This window comes from Balaenoptera acutorostrata, chromosome 2 (genome assembly GCF_949987535.1).
Source record: "Balaenoptera acutorostrata chromosome 2, mBalAcu1.1, whole genome shotgun sequence".
Lineage (NCBI taxonomy): Eukaryota > Metazoa > Chordata > Mammalia > Artiodactyla > Balaenopteridae > Balaenoptera > Balaenoptera acutorostrata.
In genome coordinates this window covers 47,352,039-47,379,302 of record NC_080065.1, presented here as the reverse complement: position 1 = coordinate 47,379,302, position 27,264 = coordinate 47,352,039, and the positions used below count along the sequence as shown (strand labels likewise).

Below are 27,264 nucleotides of genomic sequence, written 5' to 3'. Positions count from 1 at the left end.
AGGACGGCACGGGGGAGGCGGGTTTTCTCGGGCCCGCCCCGACCCGAGGAGGAGCAGAGGCCGCGCCGTCCCTCCCCTTCGCGGTCTCAGCACTCAGTGCCGCGCTCGGCGGCCCTGCTACCCCCTGGCCTCCTGTCGCCGTGTCTCCGTGCCTCTGCTTTATTGACCCCAGCTCGCTGAAACAGAGGTGCGTAGAGCTGTAGGAGGGCTGCTTATTCCCTTTTCCTTTCTCCATTCGCTCGTGTATTTTCACACCCACGCGCGCACGTTTAGGAGAGGATTAATTAGACCACGCTGAGTTGCAGGAGGGGCGAACTACTAGAGTAACTCAACCATCTTCAAATCAGCAGGTGTTTATTAAAAAATAAATGTGTTGATGCCGTTTCCTCGGTCTGGAAAGTCTGCTTTCCTGTTCTTTGCCTGAGAGTGAGGGTAAATCCTAACCTAAAAGTCTAAATTGAACTAGTCAGATCTAGTGAAAATTCAGGCAAATTCAAGTAGCCTTAGGACTAAATTGTTCTATTCCAAAAAGGACTAAAAAGAAAGAAAAAAATATCTGTCAAAGTTTCTAGTTCACTCTACTATATAGGATAGTTGGCAAACTCTAGAGGCTGTGCTGTCAGGTGTTGTGTTTGGTAAATTGACATCCTCCAGATTTACCTGATTTGCTAAATGGGGGGCAATTCAGTTCCAGGATGTGTAACAAACGGCATTCAAAGAGTAACTTTAAGGTCTCCAAACTTAAAAGGAGCTAAAAGGAACTAGTTGACTTCTTACCTATAGTAATATACTTATCTTTAAAAACAAAAAAGTAGTTTTTGTATATATTTGCAGTGCTTTTAAAATTTTTACCATATAGTTTAATCATCTACAATGTACCGCTGGTACAAAGGACCGTTTTGCCCAGACCTTACTTATTTACTTATTTCTTTACTTTTTTGAGGTATAATTGACATATAACATAATACTAGTTTCAAGTGTGCAACATAATGATGCGATATTTGTATATATTGCAAAATGATCACAATAATCTAGTTAACATCTGTCACCATATATAGAAAATTTTCTTCTTGTCATGAGAACGTCTAAGATGTACTCTCAGTGACTTTCAAATGTACAATACAATTTTGTTAACTGTAGTTACCATGCTGTACATTACATCCCCATGACTTACTGTTTTATAAAAGGAAGTTTGTACCTTTTGACCCCCGTCATGCATTTCCTCCACCCCCCAACTCCTGGCAACCACCAGTCTGTTCTCTGTTTCTATGAAGCTGTTTTTTTGTTTTTTGTTTTGATTCCACATATAAGTGAGATTATACGCTGTTTGTCTCTTATTTCACTTAATAATGCCCTCAGGGACCATCCATGTTGTTGCAAATAGCAAGATAATGTGTTTTTTTATGGCTGAGTAGTATTCATTGTATGTATATATATATATATATATATATATATATATATATATATATATATATATATACACTGCATCTTCTTTATCCATTCATTTATTGATGGGCACTTAGGTTGTTTCCATGTCTTGGCTATTGTAAATAATGCTGCAATGAACGTGAGGGTGCAGATAATCTTTTCAAGACAGTGATTTGGTTTCCTTCAGATACATAACCAGAAGTAGAATTGCTGGATCATATGGTAGTTCTATTTTTAATTTTTTGAGGAACCTCCATACTGTTTTCCATAGTGACTGCACGAATTTACATTCCCACAAATGGTGTACAAGGGTTCCCTTTTCTCTACATCCTCACCAACACTTGTTTTTTGTTGTCTTTTTGATAATAGCCATTCTGACAGGTGTGATGTGATATCTATTGTGGTTTTAATTTGCATTTCCCTGGTGATTAGTGACGTTGAGCATCTTTGCATGTACCTGTTGGCTATTTAGATATCTTCTTTGGAAAACTATCTGTTCAGATCTTGAGACCATTTTAAAAATCAGGTTGTTTTTCTGCTGTTGATAAGTATGAGTTCTTTTTTTTTTTAAATAAATAAATTTATTTATTTATTTATTTATTTTTGGCTGTGTTGGGTCTTCGTTTCTGTGCGAGGGCTTTCTCCAGTTGCAGCGAGCGGGGGCCACTCTTCATTGCGGTACGCGGGCCTCTCACTGTCGCGGCCTCTCCCGTTGCGGAGCACAGGCTCCAGACGCGCAGGCTCAGTAGTTGTGGTTCATGGGCTTAGTTGCTCCGCGGCATGTGGGATCTTCCCAGACCAGGGCTCGAACCCGTGTCCCCTGCATTAGCAGGCAGATTCTCAACCACTGCGCCACCAGGGAAGTTCAAGTATGAGTTCTTTATATATTTTGGACATTAACCCCTTTTCTTCCATTCAGCAGCTTTTCTTTTCATTTTGTTGATGGTTTCCTTTGCTGTACAGAAGCTTGTTAGTTTGATGTAGTCCCACTTATTTATTTTTGCTTTTGTTGAGTGTGCTTTTGGTGTCAGATCCAAAAAATCACTGGCAAGAATGATGTTAAGGAGCTTACTGCCTATATTTTCTTTGAGGAGTTTTATGGTTTCAGGTCTTACATTCAAGTGTTTAACCTATTTTGAGTTAATTTTTGTGTATGGTGTAAGATAGTAGTCCAGTGTCATTCTTTTGCATGTTGGCTGTCCAGTTATCCCAGCAACATTTATTGAAGAGACTGTCCTTTCTCCATTGTATATTCTTCTTTCCTTTCTTGTAAATTAATTGTTGTAAATTTATTTATATGCCTGGGTTTATTTCTGGACTCTCTATTCTGTTTTATTGATCTGTGTGTCTGTTTTTATGACAATACCATTCTGTTTTGATTACTATAGCTTTGTAATATAGTTTGATATCAGGGAGCATTTTGCCTCCTGCTTTGCTCTTCTTTCTCAATACTGCTTTGGCTATTTGGGATCTTTTGTGGTTCCATACAAATTTTAGAATTGTTTGTTTTATTTCTGTGAAAAATGCCATTGGGATTTTGATAGGGATTGCATTGAATCTGTAGATTGCTTTGGATCATATGGACATTTTAACAATATTAATTCTTCTAATCAATGATAATTTAATATATTTCCATCTGTGTCATCTTCAGTTTATTTCATTAATGTCTTATAGTTTTCACTGGACAGATCTTTCACCTCCTTGGTTAAATTTATTCCTAGGTATTTTATTCTTTTTGATGCAGTTGTAAATGGGGTTGTTTTCTTAATTTTTCTTTCTGCTAGTTCTTTATTAGTGTATAGAAATGCAACAGATTTTTGCATGTTAAAATTGTACCCCACAAGTTTACTGAATTTGTTTAGTAGTTTAACAGTCTTTTGGTGGCGTCTTTAGGGTTTCCTATATATAATGTCATGTCATCTGCAAATAGTGACAGTTTTACTTCTTCCTTTCTAATTTGGATGTCTTTTATTTCTTTTTCTTGCCTAATTGTTCTGGTTTGGACTTCCAATACCATGTTGAGTTTAAATTTATGGTGTTAAAATTACCTGTTGGTTATCTAAGTAATTCATGAAAACAGCATTCTCCTTATAACAAATAGAAACATGGTAGATAAGGCTAAAAAGTCTCCTATAACCACACCCTGTAACCTGTGCTTCCAGCAATCCTGGTCCTTACCACTCTCCTCAGAGGTTATTGGGCTGATGTGTTTTCTGCCAATCTTATTTCTATGTATGTACCTATCTGTGTATGTTCCTGTAGAAAATCATAGAATTGTGTGTGAGTGTGTTTTGTATATTCAACTTTTATTTATTAAAGATATATTTTGGAATCTCCCCTTATTATTTTGTATGAATATACTTCATTCTTCTGTTTCTGAGGTTTCACCTTTGAGTTTAATATTTACTGTAATTTTCTGGTAGGTATAATTTATAAAGTTTAAAAAGTTCTCTTCTATTTTTGATTTGTCAAGAATTTTTGTCTTAAGTTTTAAATGAATGATGAATATCAAATGCTTTTCTTTGCTATTTATTGAGATGATCACGATTTTTCTCTGTTTTCCTGTTAATAGAGTGAATTATAATGACACACTGTCAAATGTTGCACCATCCTTGGATTCCTGAGATAACCCTACTCAGTTGTAACACTTTGGTCATACCCTATCGGTTTTTATATGCTTTTGTTGTCATCTCATGTTTATTTTGAAGTATTTTAAAATTTTTGGTTTCATGGCTTGTTTGTAGTTTTATTTCAGGTTTCAGTATTAAGCTTATGCTGACCTCCTAAAATGAGTTAAGAAGTGTTTTCTTCTCTACTTTCTAAAAAAAAATTTTTTTTAATATAAGATTGGTGTTATTCCTTTATTAAATATTGATAGAATTCTCTGGTGAAACTGGGGGTTTCTAGTTTTCTTTGATAATGAATTCAATTTCTTTTAAAGATGTAGGGTTATTCAGAATTTCTGTTTCATCTTGTTTCAAGTTTAGTCATGGAATTTTGTTCATTTCATCTAAGTTGTCAAATTTGGTAGCATAAAGTTGTTTGTAAATATAATGTTACTATCCTTTTAATGTCTATATGATCTGTAGTGAGAATTCATTCCTGATTTTGGTGATATGTGTTTTCTTTTTTCTTTCATCATTGTAACTGGAAGTTTGTGGATCTTTTCAAAGAAACAGCTTTTGACTTTATTAATTTTCTCTGTTGTTTGTCTATTTTCTATTTTGGCCATTTCTCTTTGTTATTATTTTATATGTCCTACTTACTTTGGGTTTATTTTGCCCTTTTTCTAGGTTCTTAAAGTAGAACCTTAACATCACTGATATTAATCGAGTTTAATATTTACTGTAATTCTCTTCTTTTCTAATATATGCATCTAAAGTTAAAAATTTCCTTCCAAGCATTATGTTTGCTGAATCCCAGGAATTTAGATATATTGTATTTTCATTAGCATTCAGTATAAAATATTTTTAAAATTTCCTTGTGATTTATTTTTTGATCTATGAATTATTTAGAAGTGTTTTTTATTTTATTATTTTTTTAATAAATATATTTTATTATTTATTTATTTATTTTTGGCTACGTTGGGTCTTCATTGCTGTGCTCAGGCTTTCTCTAGTTGCGGTGAGTGGGGGCTACTCTTCGTAGTGGTGCACAGGCTTCTCATTGCAGTGGCTTCTCTTGTTGCAGAGCATGGGCTCTAGGCACACGGCCTTCAATAGTTGTGGCACATGGGCTCAGTAGTTGTGGCTCGGCTCTAGAGCACAGGCTCAGTAGTTGTGGTGCATGGGCTTAGTTGCTCTGCAGCATGTGGGATCTTCCTGAACCAGGGCTCGAACCCATGTCCCGTGCATTGTCAGATGGATTCTTTTTTTTTTTTTAACATCTTTATTGGAGTATAATTGCTTTACAACGGTGTGTTAGTTTCTGCTGTATAACGTGAATCAGCTATACATATACATACATCCCCATATCTCCTCCCTCTTGCGACTCCTTCCCACCCTCCCTGTCCCACCCCTCTAGGTGGACACAAAGCACCGAGCTGATCTCCCTGTGCTATGTGGCTGCTTCCCACTAGCTATCTATTTTACATTTGGTAGTGTATATATGTCCATGCCACTCTCTCACTTCATCCCAGTTTACCCTTCCCCCTCCCCATATCCTCTAGTCCATTCTCTATGTCTGCGTCTTTATTCCTATTGGCAGGCGGATTCTTAACCACTGTACCACCAGGGAAGTCCCTAGAAGTGTTTTTAATTTCCAAATATTTTGGGTTTTCCTAGATATCTTATTGTAATTGGTTCTCAATTCTGTTGTGGTCAGAGAACAAGTATGTTTTCAGTTCTTTTAAATTTATTGACTTGTTTTATGTCCCAGGATATGCTCTCTCTTGATGAACATACCAAATGCAGTTGAAAAGAGTGTATATTTTGTAGTTGTTTTGTCTTTAATGATTTACATAAAATTTTAAATACAAATAAATGAGAAACAACAGACAGGCAGACAATTTTCTAATATATAATATACAACAAGCAAAGGGTTAGCATTGGTAGGCATAGAGATGTGCTGCTGTCCAAAATTGCCCTCTTCGCTCTGATTCTTTACCCCTACTTCCTATTGTTTCCAGTCTCTTGAAATACTCTACCCAACTAAAGATATGTGTGCTGTATTTTTTCATTTAAAGGCCATTTATGCTATTAATCACAAAAATGCCATGTAGGATAGATAAACTTTATTATTAATATCCTAAAAATCCACAAATAGTGTCCCTAAATGGATTGCAACTTCCAGAGTTCAAAATGAGATTTCAACAAATAATTTATTGAACACCTACTACATCCCAGGCTCTAGTGTAGGAGACAGATACTAAACACATAAATAATATCAGATAGCGATTAGTGCCCTGAAGAAAATGAGGTAGGGTACTGAGAAGGGAGTGGGATGAATAATTTTGTGTGTGTCATCTGCTTCCTCCTGGGGTTTCACCCTCTTTGTAAGGGTCACTTGGGGTGGGAATAGGGGTAGCAGCATTGGATAGGGTGGTGCCATGTATGACCGAGACCTGAATGACAAGAAGGCACCAAAGTTGGGAAGATCTATGGGGAGAGTCTCTGGATAGGAAATGCAAAGGCACTGAGGTGGGGAGGAGCTTGATATATTCAAGCAAGGAAAAGAGGGCCACGTGGCTGGAACATGGTAGTAAAGGAGAGGGGAAAGGTGATGTCAGGGAAGTGGCCAAATCATGGAGGGCCTTGCAGGTTTGGGTGAGGATTTAGCATTCTTAGTGTACGTGGGAAGTCATTGGAGGGTTATGAGCAGAGACGTAACATGATTTGATTCTTGTCTTTAAAAGATCACTTTGAGTATTTTATGGACAATTAGATGGGCAGTTACCACACAAGGAAGGTTAATTAGGAGGCTAGTCCAGTAGTTTAGGTGACAGATAATGATAGCTTGGACTAGAGTGGTAGCTGTGGAGATTGAGAGAGTGGATGGATTAGGATTATATTTTGGAGGAGCTGGCCGGACTTGATGATGGATTGGGTGTGGGAGGGTGAAGTTTTAAAATACCTGTGAGAAATGACAAGTAACTAGTTGAATATCCATATCTGGAGCTTTGAAATGAAGCCATAGCTGGAGATAAAATTCAGAGTCTTCAGCCAGAGGACATGAAGAAAAAGGAGATGGCAAAAACGTAGATGGATCAGTGACCATGAGTTTTACAAGATGCGGGCCCATGATGACTTGATTAAAAGCAGTTTTGGTGAAAAGTTTGAGTGTGTTGGGGAGAACATGTGAGGTGAGGAAGGAGAAACAAATGTACACAACTCTTTTAGTAAGTTTTACTGAAAGAGAGGCAGAGAAATGGAGCCAAAGGTGAAGGGAAATTTTGTAAGATGAAAGATCCTACAGCATATTTGTGTGCTGATGAGAATGATCCAACAGAAAGAAAGAAATTTATATAGATGTATGAGTAATTTCCAGAATAAAGTTCTTGAAAAGGTGGGAGTGGATTCAGAGCATAAGTGGAGAGGTTGTCCTCTGACAGGAGCAGGGATACATCTTCAACTGTAGTAAGAGGGAAGGCGGAGAATCTGGGCTCAATGGATATTAGGGGATTTGGTTGGAGAAAGTTGAGGGCTAAATCTGGTGGCTTCTAGTTTCTCACTGACCTATGAGGCAAGATCTTCAACTGAGAATAGTTACAGGGGAATATTGGAGGTTTGAGATGAGAAGGTAAGATTTAAAATAGCTCAGAATTGGAAAGCCAGTCTTGTAGGGAAATGCAGGAGGGAACTGCTGAACTACTTTGAGTGAACCCACCAATGTTTATCTGCTCCTGGGCAAGCAAGGAAGGGTCCTCTTCCCACCCTTAGAGGAGGCCGTTAAGGTTTTTTCTCTGTGGAAAGTGATGAAAAGACTGAGTTTATGTTGACAGACTAGCAGATATTCAAACATTTTATGAATTCTTGGCAGTATTTATCCACTTAATATTCTTTATGGGCAAGATCAGTAAATAACTAAGAGCTTTGACTTTGTCCAAGAAAGAACTGTTTTTCAAACTATAAACTGGAGGACAGGCTTACTTTGCATGAATCATGATTTCACAGTTCTCTGCTGTAAGAGAGTGGATGTTTAAAGTTAGTGGGTATTCTGGAGGCTATTTGAATAGCTACATCATCTAATGTGGGTAACATAACTGGCAAATATTTATTCATTGATAACTATGTGCCTAGGTACAGCTTCAAAAGATTATGGTGTAGTTGGAAAACATATAATTTAGAAAAAATTAAATATTAATTACTATAGAATTTGAGTATGAATTACTGGAGTTAAGGAGTGCCTCAAAGAGAAATAGGTAGAAGAGAGGTGGAAAGGAAGGGATAGCACAAACCAGCAGTTCTCAAAGTGTAGCCTAGGGACGCTGGGGGTCCCTACGATCTTTTTAGAGATTGGCAAGGTCAAAACTATTTTCATATTAGTACTAAAAGGTTATTTGCCTTTATTCCCATTCTCTCACAAGGGTACAGTGGCATTTTCTAGGGGTTACATGATATGTGGTAAGACAGATTGAATGCAGAAGCAGATATGAGAATCTGGCTATCTCTTATTAAGCAGAAATAAAATAGATTTGCAAAAATATTAAAATGCCATTCTTTTCACTATTTGGGGGGATTTAGCTATTTTTCATAAAGATAAGTTATCCATATTAACATGTAATAGATTTTTTAATTGTTATTTTTAATGAGTTAATAAGGAAATATTTTTAAATTTATCAGTTTTAATATGATACAGTAAATATCAATAGATATAACCCACATAAACAAAAGCTCCTTGGGGATTCTCGTAATTTTTAAAGGTATAATGGGGTCTGAAGACAAAAATGTTTGAGAATTGAGTGTTAGAGCCACATACTGTGATGCAAAATTTTGAGAAGGAAAGTTTGTGACAAGGCAGTTCATTAACTTTGGATATTGAAGTTAATGTCAATTCTATGAATTACAGTAGTATATTGCATATTGATAAAATTAGACACAAAGTATTTCAAAGTTATTTTGTGCTTTAGGATCTAAAATACTGCATGAGGGACTTCCCTGGTGGTGCAGTGGTTAAGAATCTGCCTGCCAAATTCAGGGGACACGGGTTCGAGCCCTGGTCTGGGAAGATCCCACGTGCTACAGAGCCACTAAGTCCGTGCGCCATAACTACTGAGCCCACGCTCCTAGAGCCCGTGCTCCGCAACAAGAGAAGCCACCACAATGAGAAGCCTGCGCACCACAACAAGAGTAGCCCCTGCTCACCGCAACTAGAGAAAGCCCGCGCACAGCAACGAAGACCCAACGCAGACACAAATAAAATAAATAAATAAATAAATTTATAAAATACTGCATGAAATACGTACCTGGCAGGGGAGATACCATGATCCCAAAGGTGGTTTTCCCAGGGCGAGGCTTATCCATTGTACTCTGGATGTGTTGACCCTTGTGATTTCCCCAAATGTGGAAAACTCGACTGCATAATTTGTGGTAGTGGGGGACTGTGTTCATGCTCTCCCCTGAAAAAAAAAAAAAGTAAAAGTAAAAGTAAAAGAAAAGAAAATACTGCATAAAAAGGAGAAGAAAAAAATGGTCTCTACTAGTCTGTGAATTAGCAAAACTCACCTCTGCCTCCAGCCACTTTACTGCCATCTAGTGGAAAATGATTATAATAACTATACAGATATTTAGGAATGATGCCCCAGAGAGCTGTGTATTAGTACACAGTTGGTTATGGCAGTTTTGAATATATCAGCTGGAAGATTCTATGCCATTGGCTCTCAGCTGCTTCTCAGACCGGAGTATGAGACCAAAACGTTTGAGAACCATTGGCATGAGCAAAACTGCAGAGGTGGGAATGAATACTGTGGGTTCAGAGAACAAGAGTGTAACAATCTGAGTAGAGCAAAAATTTGCATTAGGAATAGTAGGCAATAAAATTTTTAGGCAGAGTAAGATCAGACCATTAGAAAATCTTGAGGTAAGCGGTAGGTAGTCACTGAAGGTTCTTAAGCAGAGCGCTAGCATGTAGGAATAGTTTGGGAAGCTCAGACGAACAGTGGTTGGCAGGATGGATGGGTGAATGGCTGGATGGGTGGGTGGGTGGCAATTCAAGAGCAAGGTGGTCTTGAGAACAGGAAACCAGGAAAAAGGCATCAAGTGTCTTTTTAGAGCTTCTCCTTGGTTGTAACTGTTACTCTTGTCTGAAGGGGATAGGAGAATAAGAATGTCCTGTTCTTATTCTTAAACTGAGTCTAAGTTTTTGATTGGAAAAATGGAATTATAAGTGAATTGCCTTAGTTTTTTTAGTTTTCTAAGAGGAACACTGAGCTAACTGCTTATTCCTGAGAAAGAGGTGATGTAAACTCTGATTTTCAGATATTTGGCAAAGTTAGTACACTGTTAAGATCATCCTTTAATTAAAGAAAACTTTTACTCTGCTGCCCTCTTCTGGATGTTGTGTAATTCCCTAAATAGTTCTTTCACTGGTGGTCAATTAGTGTAGGCTGAATTGCCACTGAAATGCAGGAACCCAGCTGCAGGAAAAGAAAAAAGAAAAAAAAAGGAAATTAAGGTAAAATACAAAAAAAGAAATGACACCAAACCAAAGAATATACAAACATAAATATTTTCCCAATTTTTTATTTTGAAAATTTCTAACCTACAGAAAAGTGCAGTGAACAACCATATATCTTTTATGTAGGTTCACCAGTTGTTAACATTTTGTAACAATTCCTCTCTCTCTCTCTTTCTCTCTCTCTCTCTCTCTCTCCACACACACATATATAAGAATGACATTTTCGGGCTTCCCTGGCGGCGCAGTGGTTGAGAATCTGCCTGCCAATGCAGGGGACACGGGTTCAAGACCTGGTCTGGGAAGATCCCACATGCCATGGAGCAACTAGGCCCGTGAGCCACAGCTACTGAGCCTGCGCATCTGGAGCCTGTGCTCCGCAACAAGAGAGGCCGCGACAGTGAGAGGCCCGCGCACAGCGATGAAGAGTGGCCCCCACTTGCCGCAACAGAGAAAGCCCTCGCACAGAAACGAAAACCCAACACAGCCATAAATAAATAAATAAATAAATAAAGGTTAAAAAAAAAAAAAAGAATGACATTTTCTACATAATCACATTACCATTATATCTTTAAAAGTGAACAGTAATTCAATATCATGAATATAGCCCATATTTAAGTTTCTCTAATTTCAAAAATACCTTTTATAACTGTTTGTTCTTTTATTATTTGTTTTTTAAACTGGGTCAAAGTTAATCTAGTCTAATTTAATCTACCCCGCTTTTGTTTTTCATGACCTAAAACTTTTATGAATACTGAAATTGAATCAGTAATTTAAAAACTCCCAATGAACAAAAGACCAAGTGGCTTCACAAGTGAATTCTACCAAAAGTTTAGAGAAGAGTTAACACCTATCCTTCTAACACTATTCTAAAAGATTGCAGAAGGAACACTTTTGAATTCATTCTATGAGAACACCATCTCCCTGATACCAAAACCAGACAAAGATATCACAAAAAAGAAGATTACAGGCCAATATTACTGATGAACATAGAGGCAAATATCCTCACAATATCACTAGCAAACCAAATTCAACAATACATTAAAAGGATCATACACCATGATCAAGTGGGATTTATCCCAGGAATGCAAGGATTTTTCAGTATCCATAGATCAGTCAATGTGATATACCACATTAACAAATTGAAGAATAAAAGCCATGTGATCGTCTCATATGGAGATGATCATAGATGCAGAAAAAGCTTTGGATAAAATTCAACATCCATTTATGATAAAAACTCTCCAGAAAGTGGGCATACGGGGAACATACCTCGACATGATAAAGGCCATATATGACACACCCAGAGCTAACATCATATTCAATGGTGAAAATCTGAAAGCATTTCCTCTAAGATCAGACCAAGACAAGAATGCCCAGTCTCGCCACTTTTGTACTAGCCACAGCAATCAGAGAATAAAAAGAAATAAAAGGAACCCAAGTTGGAAAAGAAGAAGTAAAACTGTCACTGTTTGCAGATGACATGATACTATACATAGAAAATCCTAAAGACGCCAGCAGAAAACTACTAGAACGCATATCAATGAAATCAGTAGAGTTGAAGGATACAAAATTAATATACAGAAATCTGTTAATTTCTACACACTAACAACAAAATATCAGAGAGAGAAATTAAAGAAACAATCCCATTTACCACTGCATCAAAAAGAATAAAATACCTAGAAATAAACCTATCTACAGAGATACAAGAGTCATACTTGGAAAATTATAAGACACTGATGAGGGACTTCCCTGGTGGTCCAGTGGTTAAGACTCTGTGCTCCCAATGCAGGGGGCCTGGATTCGATCCCTGGTCAGGGAACTAGATCCCACATGCATGCTGTAACTGAGAGACTGCATGCTGCAACTAAAGAGTCCACATGCTGCAACACAAATCCCACATGCTGCAACTAAGACCTGGTGCAGCCAAAAAAAAAAAAAAAAGACACTGATGAAAGAAATTGAAGATGACACAAACAGATGGAAAGATATAGCATGTTCTTGGACTGGAAGATTCAACATTGTGAAAATGACTATACTACCCAAAGCAATCTACAGATTCAGTGCAATCCCTATCAAAATACTAATGGCATTTTTCACAGAACTAGAACAAATAATTTTAAAATTTGTATGGAAACACAGAAGACCCCCAATAGCCAAAACAATCTTGAGAAAGAAGAATGCAGCTGGAGGAACCACACTCCCTGACTTCAGACTATACTATAAATTACTGTAAAGCTATAGTAATCAAAACAGTATGGTACACAGGGAGATCAGCTGGGTGCTTTGTGACCACCAAGAGGGGTGGGATAGGGAGGGTGGGAGGGAGACACAAGAGGGAGGAGATATGGGGATGTATGTATATGTATAGCTGATTCACTTTGTTATACAGCAGAAACTAACACAGCATTGTAAAGCAATTATACTCCAATAAAGATGTTTAAAAAAAAAAAAACAGTATGGTATTGGCACAAAAACAGACACATAGATCAGTGGAACAGGATAGAGAGCCCAGAAATAAACCACGCACTTATGGTCAATTAATCTATGACAAAAGAGGCAAGAATATACAATGAAGAAAAGACAGTCTCTTCAATAATTTGTGCTGGGAAAACTGGACAGCTACATGTAAAAGAATGAAATTAGAACATTCTCTAACACCGTATACAAAAATTAACTCAAAATGGATTAAAGACCTAAATGTAAGACAGGATACTATAAAGCTCCTAGAGGAAAACATAGGCAGAACACGCTTTGAGATAAATTGCAGCAATATTTTTTTTGGATCTGTCTCCTAGATTAATGGAAACAAAAGCAAAAATAAACAAGTGGGACCTAATTAAACTTAAAAGCTTTTGCATAGCAAAGGAAACCATACACAAAACAGAAAGACAACCTACAGAATGGGAGAAAATATTTGCAAATGATGTGACCAAAAAGGGATTAATTTCCAAAATATATAAACAACTCATACAGCTTAATATCAAAAACAAAAAACAAAAAAACCAACCCAATCAAAAAAATGGGCAGAAGACCTAAATAGGCATTTCTCCAAAGAAGACATACAGATGGCCAACAGGCACGTGTAAAGATACTCAGTATCACTAATTATTAGAGAAATGCAAATCAAAACTGTAGTGAGGTACTGCCTCACACCAGTCAGAATGGCCATCATCAAAAAGTCTACAAACATTAAAAAAAAAAAAAAAAAGTCTACAAACAACAAATGCTGGAGAGGGTGTGGAGAAAAGGGAACCCTCTTGTACTGTTGGTGGGAATGTAAGTTGATACAGGCACGGTGGAGAACAGGCACTTTTCAAACTGCTGCTTTTACACTGGTCCCCAGGGCAAGTGAGTCTGCACGTGAGCCCTTTAAGAGAAATGTCTCAGTTCCGTACAGCCCTTTGGGTCCCCTGGACGTGAGCCCTGTTGGTTTCCCAAGCCAGACCTTTTGGGGGCTCATCTCTCCACTGCAGGTCCCAAGGGTTGGGGCACCCAATGTGGGGCACAAACCCCTCACTCCTCAGGGAGAAGGTCTGCATTTTTGACATCCCTCCTGACTGTGGGTCGCTGCACTGAGGAAGGGGTTTTAGTGAGATCACTTCTCTGCCTCTGCCGCCTGCCTCAATGTGGCCCTTTTATCATTTGTCGTGAAGGAGCTGGTCAACTAGTTTTCAGGTCTTTTCCAGAGGGAAATATTCCATATGTAGTTGTAGATTTGGTGTACCTGTGGGAGGAGGTGAGTTCAGGATCTTCGTACGCCACCATCCTGGACCACCTGTGGCCTGTAGTTTTCTTTTTTGTAGTGTCCGTATCTGTCTTTGGTATCAGGGTAATGCTGGGCTCATAAAATGAGCTTGGGAGTGTTCCCTCCTCTTCAGTTTTTTTGAAGAGTTTGAAAAGGATTGGCGTTAGTTCTTTAAATGTTTGATGGAACTCACCAGCAAAACCATCTGGTCCTGGGCTTTTCTTTGTTGAGAGGTTTTTGTTTACTGATTCAGTTTCCTTACTTGTTATTGGTCTGTTCAGATTTTCTCTTTCTTCATGATTCAGTGTTGTTAGGGACATTGTATTCTGCCCTGATGCTGACATCACTCTCCCCTCATACTTTCTTATCTAGATAATGCAGTTGTCTTCGGACTTTCTTTCTGCCTCTGGTACCGCCCCTTTGATTCCTTGTTCAAGATACTGCTGGAGTGATCTTTATAAAATGCAAATATGGTTGTGCTACTCCCTGCCAAAGATTTTTCAATATTTCCCCATACCTCATTATTCCTCCTCCTTTTCTTTCTTTCCCTTTCATCCTAGTTACAACCCTCATCCTCTGAGTATGTCTACGTAGATGTTGTGAGATCTAATTAAGCAAATTTACTTTAAGGGAAAACAGCACTTAGTTATCTCAAAAATAAACTCCAATACGAATTTCAGCATTGTGGGAAAGGAACTTTGGGGCATGAAGACTTTGCCTCTTATGTCATCGGCTTAGCCTAGTTTTATCTCTACAGGTTTGGCAAAGCTATGGAACTGAGGGCCATGGGGCATGGGCCACAGTAATACCAGGTTGATTCCAAGTGATGAGACTGGCTTCAGTTGTGGATGAAGTTCTTTAGTCACAGATCATGCAGAGTACCTACTGTAAAATGAAACTCACAGACTAGCTATACCACTGTGATGGCATATTTGTTTGTTTTTTTAAGATTTTATTTATTTGTTTTTGGCTGCGTTGGGTCTTAGTTGCAGCATGCGGGATCTTCATTGAGGCATGCTGGATCTTTTGTTGTAGCGTGCGGGCTTCTCTCTAGTTGTGGCGTGTGGGTTTTCTCTTTTCTAGCTGTGGCGTGCAGGTTCCAGAGCACGTGGGCTCTGTAGTTTGCGGCATGCAGGCTCTCAAGTTTAGGCGCGTGGGCTCAGTAGTTGTGGCCCACGGGCTTAGTTGCCCTGTGGCATGTGGGATCTTAGTTCCCAGACCAGGGATCAAACCCATGTCCCCTGCATGGTAAGGCGGATTCTTTACCAGTGGACCACCAGGGAAGTCCTGCATATTTGAATGCTATATACATAGTTTGCTACATAATAATTAGGCTTTAGCGGTAAGCATTTCACATTAGTGCATAAAATTAGACATTAATTTTCTCTTCATAGGTTAGTTCTCTAGCATCTATAATCAGCATCTCCATTTCCCCCTTATCTCATATATCTCAGAAGACAAAAGTCCTGGATCCAGTTTCCTAAAGCTGAGATTTCACTCTGATTTTCTACTTCATTTTTTGTTTTATAAGCCCGGACCCAGGTCAGAGGTCAAAAAGTAGCTAGTCACAGGCCAGATCAAGCATATGAGTTTTGTTTAGCCTACTGTTCCTTATAAAATTTAAAATTAGTTTCCAATGTGTAAACATCAAGAAATTGCATGTAAAATCCAGATCTCTCCAGCTTCTTTTGAAAATTTAGAAGCTTTGGAAACACTGGGCTTTTTTTTTTTCCTTCCAACATGGCAACCATGGACCCCCTTGGACATGAATTTGGCATGAACTCTCAGGTCAGCCAAAAGCTCTGCTAAGGACACTTCTAGGCCCACAGGCATTTGAGTCTGTGACTTTTGGGTCACTCATTCATTCATAAAATACATATTGTGCATCCACTGTGCCTGGTACTGTTCTTAGCCATTTACATAGGTTCTCTTACTTCTCACAAGGCTGTTGGTTTCATTTTACAGATGCAGAAATGGAGGTTCAGAAAGTCAAACAGGGGTTACACGGCTGGCAAGTGGCAGAGCCAGATTGGACCCAGGTGATGTCTCAGGCTCTGTGGTCACGAAGTCCATCATCATCACCTACTTTAAAAGACCCATCCTTTCCTCCCTTATGTCAATTCAACATGCGATTTTTGCTTATAGCAAAAATTTAAAAACTGAAAAACCTAAAAATTATCATGACATGGAAATATGGCAGTTTGCATACATTTGTCACTGTGTTCTCCAATGACTGCAGTATTTCATGCATTTTGTTTTATAACAAGTGAATTACTGTATCAGTTCACAAATGCATTCATTGGCATTTCCATGTGGGCATGATACCCCAACATTTTTCTAGATTCCATCTAACCTGCAGATTTGGTCATTTTGTAAAACTGTTAATATCACTGAAGTAAAATCAAGGAACAGTAGAATTAATTTATTAATTCCTCTGAAACAGAAAGCTTTTCTCAAAGTTAATATTTTCCTGAAATGACTAAAGTGTGCCCTTTAGGGAAAATATCCAGAGCCTATTTAAAAGGTGTACATTTTAAATCACGTTATACAGAAAGTTTAAAACAAATGTAGAGACACAAGATAGCTTCTGAACTCAGAGTTTTCAGTGACATTACCTATCTTGCAGGGTGATCATGTGAGAAACAACTACTGAGCAGAAATACGAAGGATGAAAGTAGAAAACAGTAACACACAACCACAAGGTACAATCTAAGACTAAAACTCTGGGGTAGGCCAAGTGAGTTCCCTAGTACAGCCTGAATTGCAGAATGATTGAAATTGCCTTATTTCCTCATTTGTGAAATGGAATATAATCACTGTGTTGCAAAGTATGCCTGACAAATAGTAACTGTTGAATAAATCTTTATTCCTATTCCCAACAGTTTAACATAAGAGGATGGTTTTTATGCTTTTTTATGTCTGATATAAAAAGAGTTGTATGAACAGGATCAGTTAAGTTTAATCTGTGCTGTCTGGGAACAGTAGTAGTATTTATGTGCAAGTATATATCATGTCAAACCACATAAGATTTTTTTTAAAAAAGGTATAATTTTCAGTTAATTTAACTAGTCCCTAGTTTCTTACTGTCCAGAAAAGGACTTACAAATATGGAAAGAGGGAAAGCTTGAATGAACCTGGGTGGTGGTAGATTGAAATGGAAAGGTTGGTGTGAACTCATGGTTTGTGTGTGTTTATGGGTAGGTATATGTATATGTATTTTGCATATGTATGCAAAAAAAAACATATATTCTAGCTTTGTCTACCAAGAGGGCCTGGGAGCAGTGACACCCAGTAGTAATGAGTGTATCTAGCACCCAGTTTTTTGTTTGTTTTTTTAAAATAAATTTTCATCTAGTATTTTATTTATTTATTTTTGGCTGTGTTGGGTCTTCGTTTCTATGCGAGGGCTTTCTCTAGTTGTGGCAAGCGGGGGCCACTCTTCATCGCGGTGCACGGGCCTCTCACTATCGCGGCCTCTCTTGTTGCGGAGCACAGGCTCCAGACGCGCAGGCTCAGTAGTTGTGGCTAATGGGCCTAGTTGCTCCACGGCATGTGGGATCTTCCCAGACCAGGGCTCGAACCCGTGTCCCCTGCATTAGCAGGCAGATTCTCAACCACTGCGCCACCAGGGAAGCCCTAGCACCCAGTTTTTAAATACCAGTCAGGGCTCTTTGGAAAAATGGCTGATCCCAGGGATGAACCAAACTCACGAGATGGGTCTGAAAGTATAGAAGTGTTCAAAGAATAATGGTGGCTTGTCAGTCCATAGAGAAGCTAGCTCTGAGAGGCTCCCTCCCAATGGCTAAATGTGACAATTTGAGCAAGTATGTGATGACAGTAATGGATTTTATCTCACTGAGTAGGAATCCACAAACCCATTTTGATATATATGAATAATAAAGAGAAAGCTCTTCCTTATAGCAAAATGCCCATTAACAGAATATAGAAGGAGTGCAGGAACCAGAAAACCAGTATCTGGCAACCATCAGAGTAATAATTCAGGCAAGAAAGCTAAGAGCAGAGAGCTAAAGTTGGATGAATAACAAGCTATTTATGTAGCCTCAAAGTATCACCTCCACAAAATATTTAATATAAAGGTAGATATTAATTATAAAGGGAAAGAGTAACTTTACAGTGGCAAAGCCTTCTCAGATGATCACAGTTTATATCACCAGCAGTGGGACAAACTGACCTTGTATACCTCCTGATAGGAGACACTGAAAAGAACACTGCCTGCACCATCATCTCTGAGATATTCCTGTCACAAATGCGTACTCTGAATTGAATCATGAGCAATCACCAAATGCAAATTGAGGGACTTCTATAAAACAGTAAATTAAGGTCGTGAAGGTCAAGGAAGGAGTAAGGAATGGTTCTGGATTGAATGGGACTCTTCAAGAAACATAGCCAAGAGCAAAGCTGATCTTGGTTTGGATCCTTTTGCTATAAAGGATATAACTGGGCTGCTGGCAAAATCTGAATGGGGCTTTTGGGTGAATGGTATATATGGGAGCACTTTGTGGTGTTCTTAGGACTTTTTTGTCAGTATGAAATTATTTCAAAATAAATAAAAGTAACAACCTTTGTTCAAAAACTTTTATTTACTATAAAGACAAAACACCAAAATAGGTACAAATACTATAAAAGTGGTTCAATGGGGTAAAAATTTTAATTAAAATATCTTGATATATTTAAAATAACAAAGGATACATTTAAGCCAAATTATCTTAACCCAGAGATTTTTTTTGTAACATTTGCTTACACAGTAAGGTGCTAATAGAAGTTAGCCCTTAAGCCCTGGAAGTCTTAGGAATCATAGTCATACAGCAAATATAATTTCATTGTGAAAGTGAACTTTGGTAGAAGAAAAATCTATAGGACACCTGAGGTAGTAGAAACTGGAATAAACAGCAGTAGACGTTATTTACAACTTGAGTACCAAATAACATTAAGAACACAAAAATAATTACACATTACAATTTTCAGTCCAGCTTTGATCCAAAGAAAATAAGAATATTACATCACATTTGCATTGAAAACAAAACAAAAAACAAAACACCACAATTACCAGCAAGCTGAGGGAACTGCAAACAAACTCAAACAATGGATTTTTGACATCTAGAGGCAGTCTGAGTTTGAAATGTGGTGGGCATGGTGATCTACAAAGTAATACTGATTAGCTGAGGTTCCTCAGTTTATACAGTTTACATCTCTGTCAGACACAGTATTAATCTGACCAATGATCTTCCAGTACATAAAATGGCAAGAGTGCATCCTTTAAAGCTTGCACATGAGAGACTTGGAAACAATCATTAGAACTGTGAAAATTCTAAGTAGTCAAAAAAAAAAAAGAAAGAAAATACAACACATTTAGAGCTACCAAACTTCACATTTCTGTACTATGTTTAACTCTTCAAATATTGCCAATCTTCCAACCAAAGGAATGTAAAATTTCACTAAGAAACACATTCATATAAAAAAACTGCCTTTTAAAAATTATATGCAATATATCCCTGTAAACTTATCTTGTAACTTATTTTACTTCCAATTTGTGTTGTACATTTAAAATGTACTCTATTATAGCTTATTTAGCTTATCCTGAGTCTTTGAGAATAACCAATTTTATTTAACTCTGCAACAATTCAACTGGCTTCTGAAGAGTTAAAACTTAACATCTCAAAAAGCTGTATTAAATACTTAATCAGTACTTAATTTAAAAGACTCACAGAAAAAAGGGTAAAAGAGCTGCCATTTTCCTTCAGGATTCCATGCATCTGAATTTAGTTTAGACAAAAACCATTAGATAACTGTGCAAAATCCAAGGAATTAGTGTGTAAATGAAATTCAATTTCACTTTTCTTTCTGAACACATTTTCCAAGTTCAGAGCAAATATATTGTTTAGAAACACTCGTTCGTAGTTGAGTAAGTTAATTTTTCTTTCTCTATCTATGTATCTATCAGCCAGGCCTACTGTAAAGAGATAATGCATGGTAGAAGGAAAATAGCAGTTAATGTTGTTATCAGTGGTGATGATGCATGATGGATAATTACATACAGAGTAAGACTTAAATGGTGTGAAGTTTCCTACAAAAGAAACTGATACATTAAAAAAATTCAAATACATTTCAAGGTCATCTTGATCTTGGTTGTGAGCTGCATCACAGAGAACAGTTGATTTTCACTTAATTTATATTTAACCTGCATGAGAAGAGCAGTGACTGACTCAGTGAAGGTAGTACTTTATCATATTCCAATTTTAAAAACAAACAAAATTAAATCTGTATTTTAAAAAACTCTTGCAGTAGCAAGATATTTAATAAACTCTGGTTCACATCTAGTTCTTTTTTTTTTCTTGTTTGAAAAGATCACCTTTCCCTGAATATTAAACATAAATGAAGGTGAAATGAAAATATAGAACCATAATTTCCAAAAACGAAATGAATGGGCCAACAGTAAAATGCACAATGAACCACAATTGCCCAGGCATTTAAAAAGATAAAGGTCAATTGTGGGTCATAAAGAAGTTATCAACTTTTTAAAATATATTTATTTACTGCTACTTATAGCATATTCTGACCTAAAAGAGGCAGATACTGATTTTTATAGCCAGTGACCAAAAAAAAAAAAAAAAAAGGAACTGCAGAACCCCCTGCTTGTGATCACAATATGAAATGGAAGAATAACTGAAACATTAAAACAGATCCTGAGCCCCTCAGCTGCTAATATTGCTGAAAAAGTGCTCCAAAAAATTATGCTTCTGTTAATTAATCATGCAAACTTCATTGCTTTCCTGTTTACCTAGGGCCAGTTCTTTGAAAGGCACAGTTTACAGTTTCTGCACAAATTGCGGACTTTTGCATACTAAGCTTAGGTACAAATCATGATTTGTCAATCACATACTTAGGTAAGGGTTCCCCACTGATCTTGTTCATAGCTGTTCAGTGGCATGAAGGCCAGCAGATTATCAATGTGGTTCCCCACAAAAGTTTTTTCTCTTGTTGAGCATCCTGTCTCCATTACAGTTTATTTGTATAATTGGCTACCATGTAGTACGGAAGACTGGATGCTTCAGTAGCTCTCTTGATGGAGGTCTGTCCTGAGGTTGAAGTTCTAAACAGCGAAGAGCCACATCTCGTAAACCAGGAGACAAATGTGAAGGGATTGATGGAGCAGTAGTTGCACTGGCAATCTGTAAGAGAAAACACTAGGGTTAAAGTTCTCCACAACTGGAGCTTCTGATACACAAGTACATGGGCGTATATTTCATAACCTCTATATATGCATCCTATACATAGAGGAATTAAAAGTGGGTGGACGTTTTGCTAACAAGGTGTCTATGGAAAAACTCATGAATTTGACCAAATACATGCTGATCAGATGGAGCTAACAGTTCTCTTTATTGTCTCAAATGAACAAGGCTGAGTGCATCACAATGATTAGGCAGGTGAAATATTCACTCAAATCAATTCTGCTTTCCTCATACTCAATCTCCAAAATGGTTTGTCCTCTTTGCTTCATTGCACATTTTCTGTTTTTTCAGCACAGAGAGCTATTCAGAGTAAGTAAGACTAAACCTGGCCAGTCAATTTAGTACATCAGAAACACAACTGCACTGATTTTTTATTTTCAGGTGACTGAGGAAGTTATATAAGCATGGGGAGACCTGGAGGAGATTATGGCAGGGTAGAGGTGCTGGGGATCAGCTCGGAGGACTAATACTACCCACTCTGCACAGAGGTGACTGTGTGTTTTAAGTGCTTTACTCAGGCCCAGAGGTAATTCTGTTTATCCTCATAATATAATGTAATAATTCATCAAGGAGGTGCTATTATTACACCCATTTTATAACAAGAAAACAGAGGGTAGACAGAATAAGTAATTCTCCTAGTCACATGGCTGTTAAAGGATGGAACCAGGGTTTGGGACCAGGTCTGTATGACCACAAAGCCCAAGCTTTTAAATGAGCACATGTGCAACTCAAACGCTAAAAATCTCAAACATTACATTATTCTCTGGTGGAAATGGAGAGAATGGATTTGAGAGTTGTCAGAAGGGTAGAACAGCCTTGGCCTCTGACTTAGGTGTGAATTTTTTAAATATAGGAAATAACAGATTAAAAAATTTGTGACAGTACAATACATAAAGAGCTTCAAGTATTTTAATTTAAAAGTTTGGTGTTCGGGTGTGTGTGTGTGTATATATATATATATATGTACATATTTCACCCAGGAGCAATGATTCAGTATTTGCTAATTCAGTGTTCGCAGTGACTTGATAAGAGCATGACTACCGTGAATAACGAGAACTGACTGTTAATGCTGCCCACATTCCCCACACCGTATCAATTCCTGGAGATACATACACATGCATTTATTTCAAGGAAGATATGCCTTCACGTTAGATTGACAGTGAAGGAGAACCCATGAAAATTTGCCTTCTGCCAATTTTAGCAGAAAGAAGTAATTTTTATCTCATGATTACCTTAAATATCAAAGCAAGATGATTGGAGTGTTTTTCTGCATTCCAAGGTGGTTTAGCACAAGCCATTTCTATAATAGCACAGCCAACACTCCATACATCACAGCTCCTACCATACTGCTGACCTCTTAGGACCTAAAATAAAGCAGAGAGTTAATTTGGAAATATGACTCATTAGAAAAAGAGAAAGCCATTCTGTAGTTATGGATTCTGGTTTTTTTACTTCAGAGCAAAACAATGTACAAAGAACAGTTCCACAGACTACCTGATGTCTCATTTATTTCATCAACACGCTCAATCTCCTATGTGGGACAAAAATACTTTGGAGATTGTGAGGTTCTGAAGGAGAGTCATATCATAGAATTTCAAAGCTGCCTCAGTACGCGTAGTAAACTACAGAGCAAGAGGACAACCAATTATCACTACGTATGAACGTGAAGAGTTCTGAACATAACAGAAGAGGCCAAGTTCAGAATAGCAATTATATGCACCTTGGGTTTACTAGAAAACAACTACTATAAATTACCGAATAATTCTTTGTTAGAAATAGGTTTTAATAGATTTGCTTAAAGGCTATGAAGACGCAGGGATTAAGGGTCTGAAATCAAGGATATCATTAAGACCTTAGTTTTAGGGCCGTGGACTTCTAATTAGTAAGCACATAGTGGATAACACTGCAAAATTATTTGGTGTAATGCTGTCACACAGAACTCTAAAATATTTTCTTTCATCACACTCAAAGCCGCTTCTCACCTCAGGTGCCATAAATGCAATTGTCCCCAATAATTGTCCCTGAAACTCTCCTGCACCAGTTCCTTTTGATGCCAACCTGGCTGCAGCTCCAAAATCAGCAATTCTCAGTCTCTGACCTGTGCTGTCAATTAGCAAATTGGCACCTGTCAACAAAAACAGCAAATGACCTTATTAAAAACAAAAGAACAGATTAAAAACTCAGTAAAATACTACTAATGAAATAGGACAATGATAAACGAAAGAAAGTAGACTGTGTGTCAGAGAAATCTACTCTTCCTCTCAATTCACTTCATTAGTAAAGGCACATAGGTCTCTGCAGTGTAAAAAAAATCCAAAGCCTCAGAGGGAAAATCAGACAAAGCATCAAGGCATAAGGAACAAAAGCAGAGATTTCGTAAAACTTTAAATAGTAAGTGTTAAACCTTTAATATAATGATTCTTAGCAATATCTTTCCTCAAAGTTCCAATTTTAGTGTAGTTTACACTTTGAGACAAAGTTCTGTTGAAACATACTGACCTAGACCAATTCAGACTTTATACTGTAATTTCATAATTATAGCTTAATAAAAAATTAATGTTATAAAATTACTTGAATGTGTTATATCAAATCCTAAAGGCATTCATGTCAGAAAACCAAAGTTGCTCTCTTTTTTTTGGCCGCACAGCTTGCAGGATCTTAGTTCCCTGACCAGGGATCGAACCTGCACCCCGGCAGTGAAAGCACGGAGTCCTAACCACTGGACCACCAGGGAATTCCCCGAAGTTGCTCTTAATAAACCAAACTGCAAAAGATTTGAGAGCATTTTTCTTAAAAGGAGTTTACAATATCCCAGTTATTTTAAATAAAGCCAGGAACAGGAACCTTTGGGGAGGCAGTTAAGTACATCATGAGACCAAGACAGGGGAATCAGAGACCTGGATTCGGTACTTGGTTTGCCATCAATTAGCAGTAAGACTGTGGAAAAGTCTCAGCCTAAGGAAGGCAGAATATATTACCCTGAAAGTTCCTTTCACTCCTTTCACTTCTGATAATTCTAGTGATCTGAGTTACTCAGGAGAAACAATCCCATAGTTGATTTCAAGTTAGAAACTATCAACAAAGGTCTAAGTTTTAAAATTACATTTGTTTTCTGCTTATTGATAATAAGAAGATAATTAAAAGAATTCCTACCTTTGACATCTCTGTGAATGATCTGGTTTTCATGGAGATATGAAAGGCCACGAAGTAATTGTTCAGTATAGTTAATAACTACTGATTCCTTGAAGGCTCCATATTTACTGAGCAAATGAGCCACAGATCCCCCTAAACATGTAATAATAATAATCTGTCATAAACTTAAGCCAAAATTAAAATTGTTTATTACACTTTGGTTACATAAGCTTACACTGCATGAGCTCACATTTACATTTGAAATATTAAATTTATCATCTGCTTCAGAAGTGAAACTGGTTTAAAAACTAACACATTCCAGTAATCTTAAGACCTATCAATTAGGAGACATTTTCATGGAACCCTCATGAACTGGTTTTCTGGAAGGTCAAGATTTCAGAAAGCTTTAAAAGTTAACAATTTTGGATGGAACTATTTCTCATATGTACAATTCACCTCTCTGTCTTTTTGACCAAGATATACAAAATCTCTTTCTTAATGACGTAAGTAAACAGTGGTAACATGTTATTTAACAGAAGGTAAAAAGAATGGGAGGAGCCAGAAGACCCAGAGTTAGGCTTCATATCCTACTATTTACCAGCTCTGACCTAGGACAAGTCACAAACTCAGTAAGCCTCATCTAAAATTGTTTATAATAGTCAACCTATATACAACCATCAACCCAGGTAACAACCAACATCAGAGAATGTACTAAAGAACTGATTTGTAAATAGAAATACACTCTTCAAACACAAAAAAATCTAAGAAGTTAAATAAACCAAGCGCTTATGTATTCATTACGTCCCAAGTCATTTATTTTACTGTATATACGGTATAATACAAAATAAAACTCAGTCTCTATTTGTTCAAGTAGATGACAAGGTTCAACTTTACGCTTCAGTGCTAGTTTACCTGTTAGTTTCTAAAGCTATATCTTAATTAATTTTATTTTTATAGTGTTATGTTAAAATATTTCCTAAATCCGTCCTATTAATGATGGCCAACTGGACAAATATGGATCTTACCATGGCAGGTTTAAAAAAATTATTCCTATAAAACAATGATACACAATCATTTTAAAAGACACACTGAAAAAGTTTAAAAGGTAGAAGTAATGAATATTTTATTTATATTTAAATGAAAAGACAAACTATTTACAGTTCATACTACTATGTTGAGGCAATTTACTTTTAGGGAATCTAAACTATTTAATAAAAATAAGTGTTCATTAAACGGTTTTTCCTAAATTTAATATCAAGCAAAAGTTAAATCTATGTATTACTATTTGTAATTTAAAACATGAACATACCTGCCATCCATTCAATGAAGAGATTATAATTGCTCTTCTCACATGTGGCTCCCAACATCCTAATGATGTTTGGATGATTCAGATGGCTCATCATTCTTATCTCCTCCCTTAATGCTTCTACTACTTCTTCTTGCTCAGAAGATGTATTTCTGACATACGTCACCTATTTCAGTAAACATGTTTACAAAGTTTTGAATTCTGATGCGTTTCTATTTATAATTTTCACTAACAATCTAATCTAAAATGGACAAACCCAAATTAACTTATGTATCAATAGAAGGCATTTATGCTCATGAATGCAATGTAGATACTTTATTAAAAAACCAAGTCAAACTCTTTTAAATAATAAGAATCTAACAAGCAGCAGTAAAATATCAGGAGATGAAAAGAGACTGGGACATAACCAATCTTTCAAGACTGTCTGAAGACAGACTAAAAAATTGAGAAAAGCCCAATCATAAGAACCAACATGACTTAAACATGAAAACTTTACTATGGCCTCGCCATGAGGCTTGTGGGATCTTAGTTCCCCAACCAGGGATTGAACCCGGGCCCCAGCAGTGAGAGCGCCAAGTCCTAACCACTGGACCACCAGGGAGTTCCCAACTATTGTCATATCTTGATAAGCATGCTCATTATAAAAAGTAAACCAGGGGCTTCCCTGGTGGTGCAGTGGTTGAGAATCTGCCTGCCAATGCAGGGGACATGGGTTCGAGCCCTGGTCTGGGAAGATCCCACATGCCGCGGAGCAACTGGGCCCGTGAGCCACAATTACTGAGCCTGCGCGTCTGGAGCCTGTGCTCCGCAACAAGAGAGGCCGCGATGGTGAGAGGCCCATGCACCACGATGAAGAGTGGCCCCCGCTTGCCGCAACTATAGAGGGCCCTCGCACAGAAACGAGGACCCAACACAGCCAAAAATAAATAAATAAATAAATTAATTAATTAAAAAAAAAATTAAACCACAGAAATCCCAAGATGACATTGCACCAGTAACTTTGCTGAAGGGAGTATAAAACCATACCTCTAATAAATATAAAAAAGTGCAAACAAAAACTGCAGCCTTTATAGGGCCTATCCTGATGTTTCATCTTGATGAACCATGACAATAATCATGCTTCAACTTTCAAACAGAACTCATGATACTTTTGGTGCTGTGGCAACATCTACTTTAAAATTTAGGTTTCTCAGGACTGCCCTGGTGGTCCAGTCGTAAGGAGTCCGCCGTCCAATGCAGGGAACGTGGGTCTGATCTGTGGTCGGGGAACTAAAATCCCACAGGCCACAGAG

General features: G+C 37.5%; 1 protein-coding gene, 1 long non-coding RNA gene and 1 other non-coding gene across 4 annotated transcripts in view; 2 read left to right on the top strand and 1 right to left on the bottom strand.

The window, feature by feature from the left end:
- Window positions 1-9: 9 nt before the first annotated feature.
- LOC103001910 (uncharacterized) lies at window positions 10-11,074 on the top strand. The gene is made up of 3 exons (XR_452281.2): window positions 10-187; window positions 4,001-4,069; window positions 10,756-11,074. It is a non-coding gene; the product is annotated as an uncharacterized LOC103001910 (long non-coding RNA).
- Window positions 9,324-9,487, top strand: LOC114235685 (U1 spliceosomal RNA). Its single transcript, XR_003621801.1, has one exon. It is a non-coding gene; the product is annotated as a U1 spliceosomal RNA (small nuclear RNA).
- A 7,792-nt stretch (window positions 11,075-18,866) lies between the features above and the next one.
- Window positions 18,867-27,264, bottom strand: part of MAP3K1 (mitogen-activated protein kinase kinase kinase 1) — a 79,793-nt gene continuing 71,395 nt past the window's right edge. For both annotated transcript variants that reach the window (XM_057540542.1, XM_057540543.1), the window contains 5 exons: window positions 25,976-26,138; window positions 24,688-24,819; window positions 23,517-23,659; window positions 22,767-22,898; window positions 18,867-21,474 (listed from right to left, as the gene is read on the bottom strand). In XM_057540542.1, coding sequence (XP_057396525.1) covers window positions 21,325-21,474; window positions 22,767-22,898; window positions 23,517-23,659; window positions 24,688-24,819; window positions 25,976-26,138 — 720 coding nt within the window. In that variant the 3' untranslated portion in view covers window positions 18,867-21,324. The remainder of the gene's footprint in view (window positions 21,475-22,766; window positions 22,899-23,516; window positions 23,660-24,687; window positions 24,820-25,975; window positions 26,139-27,264) is intronic.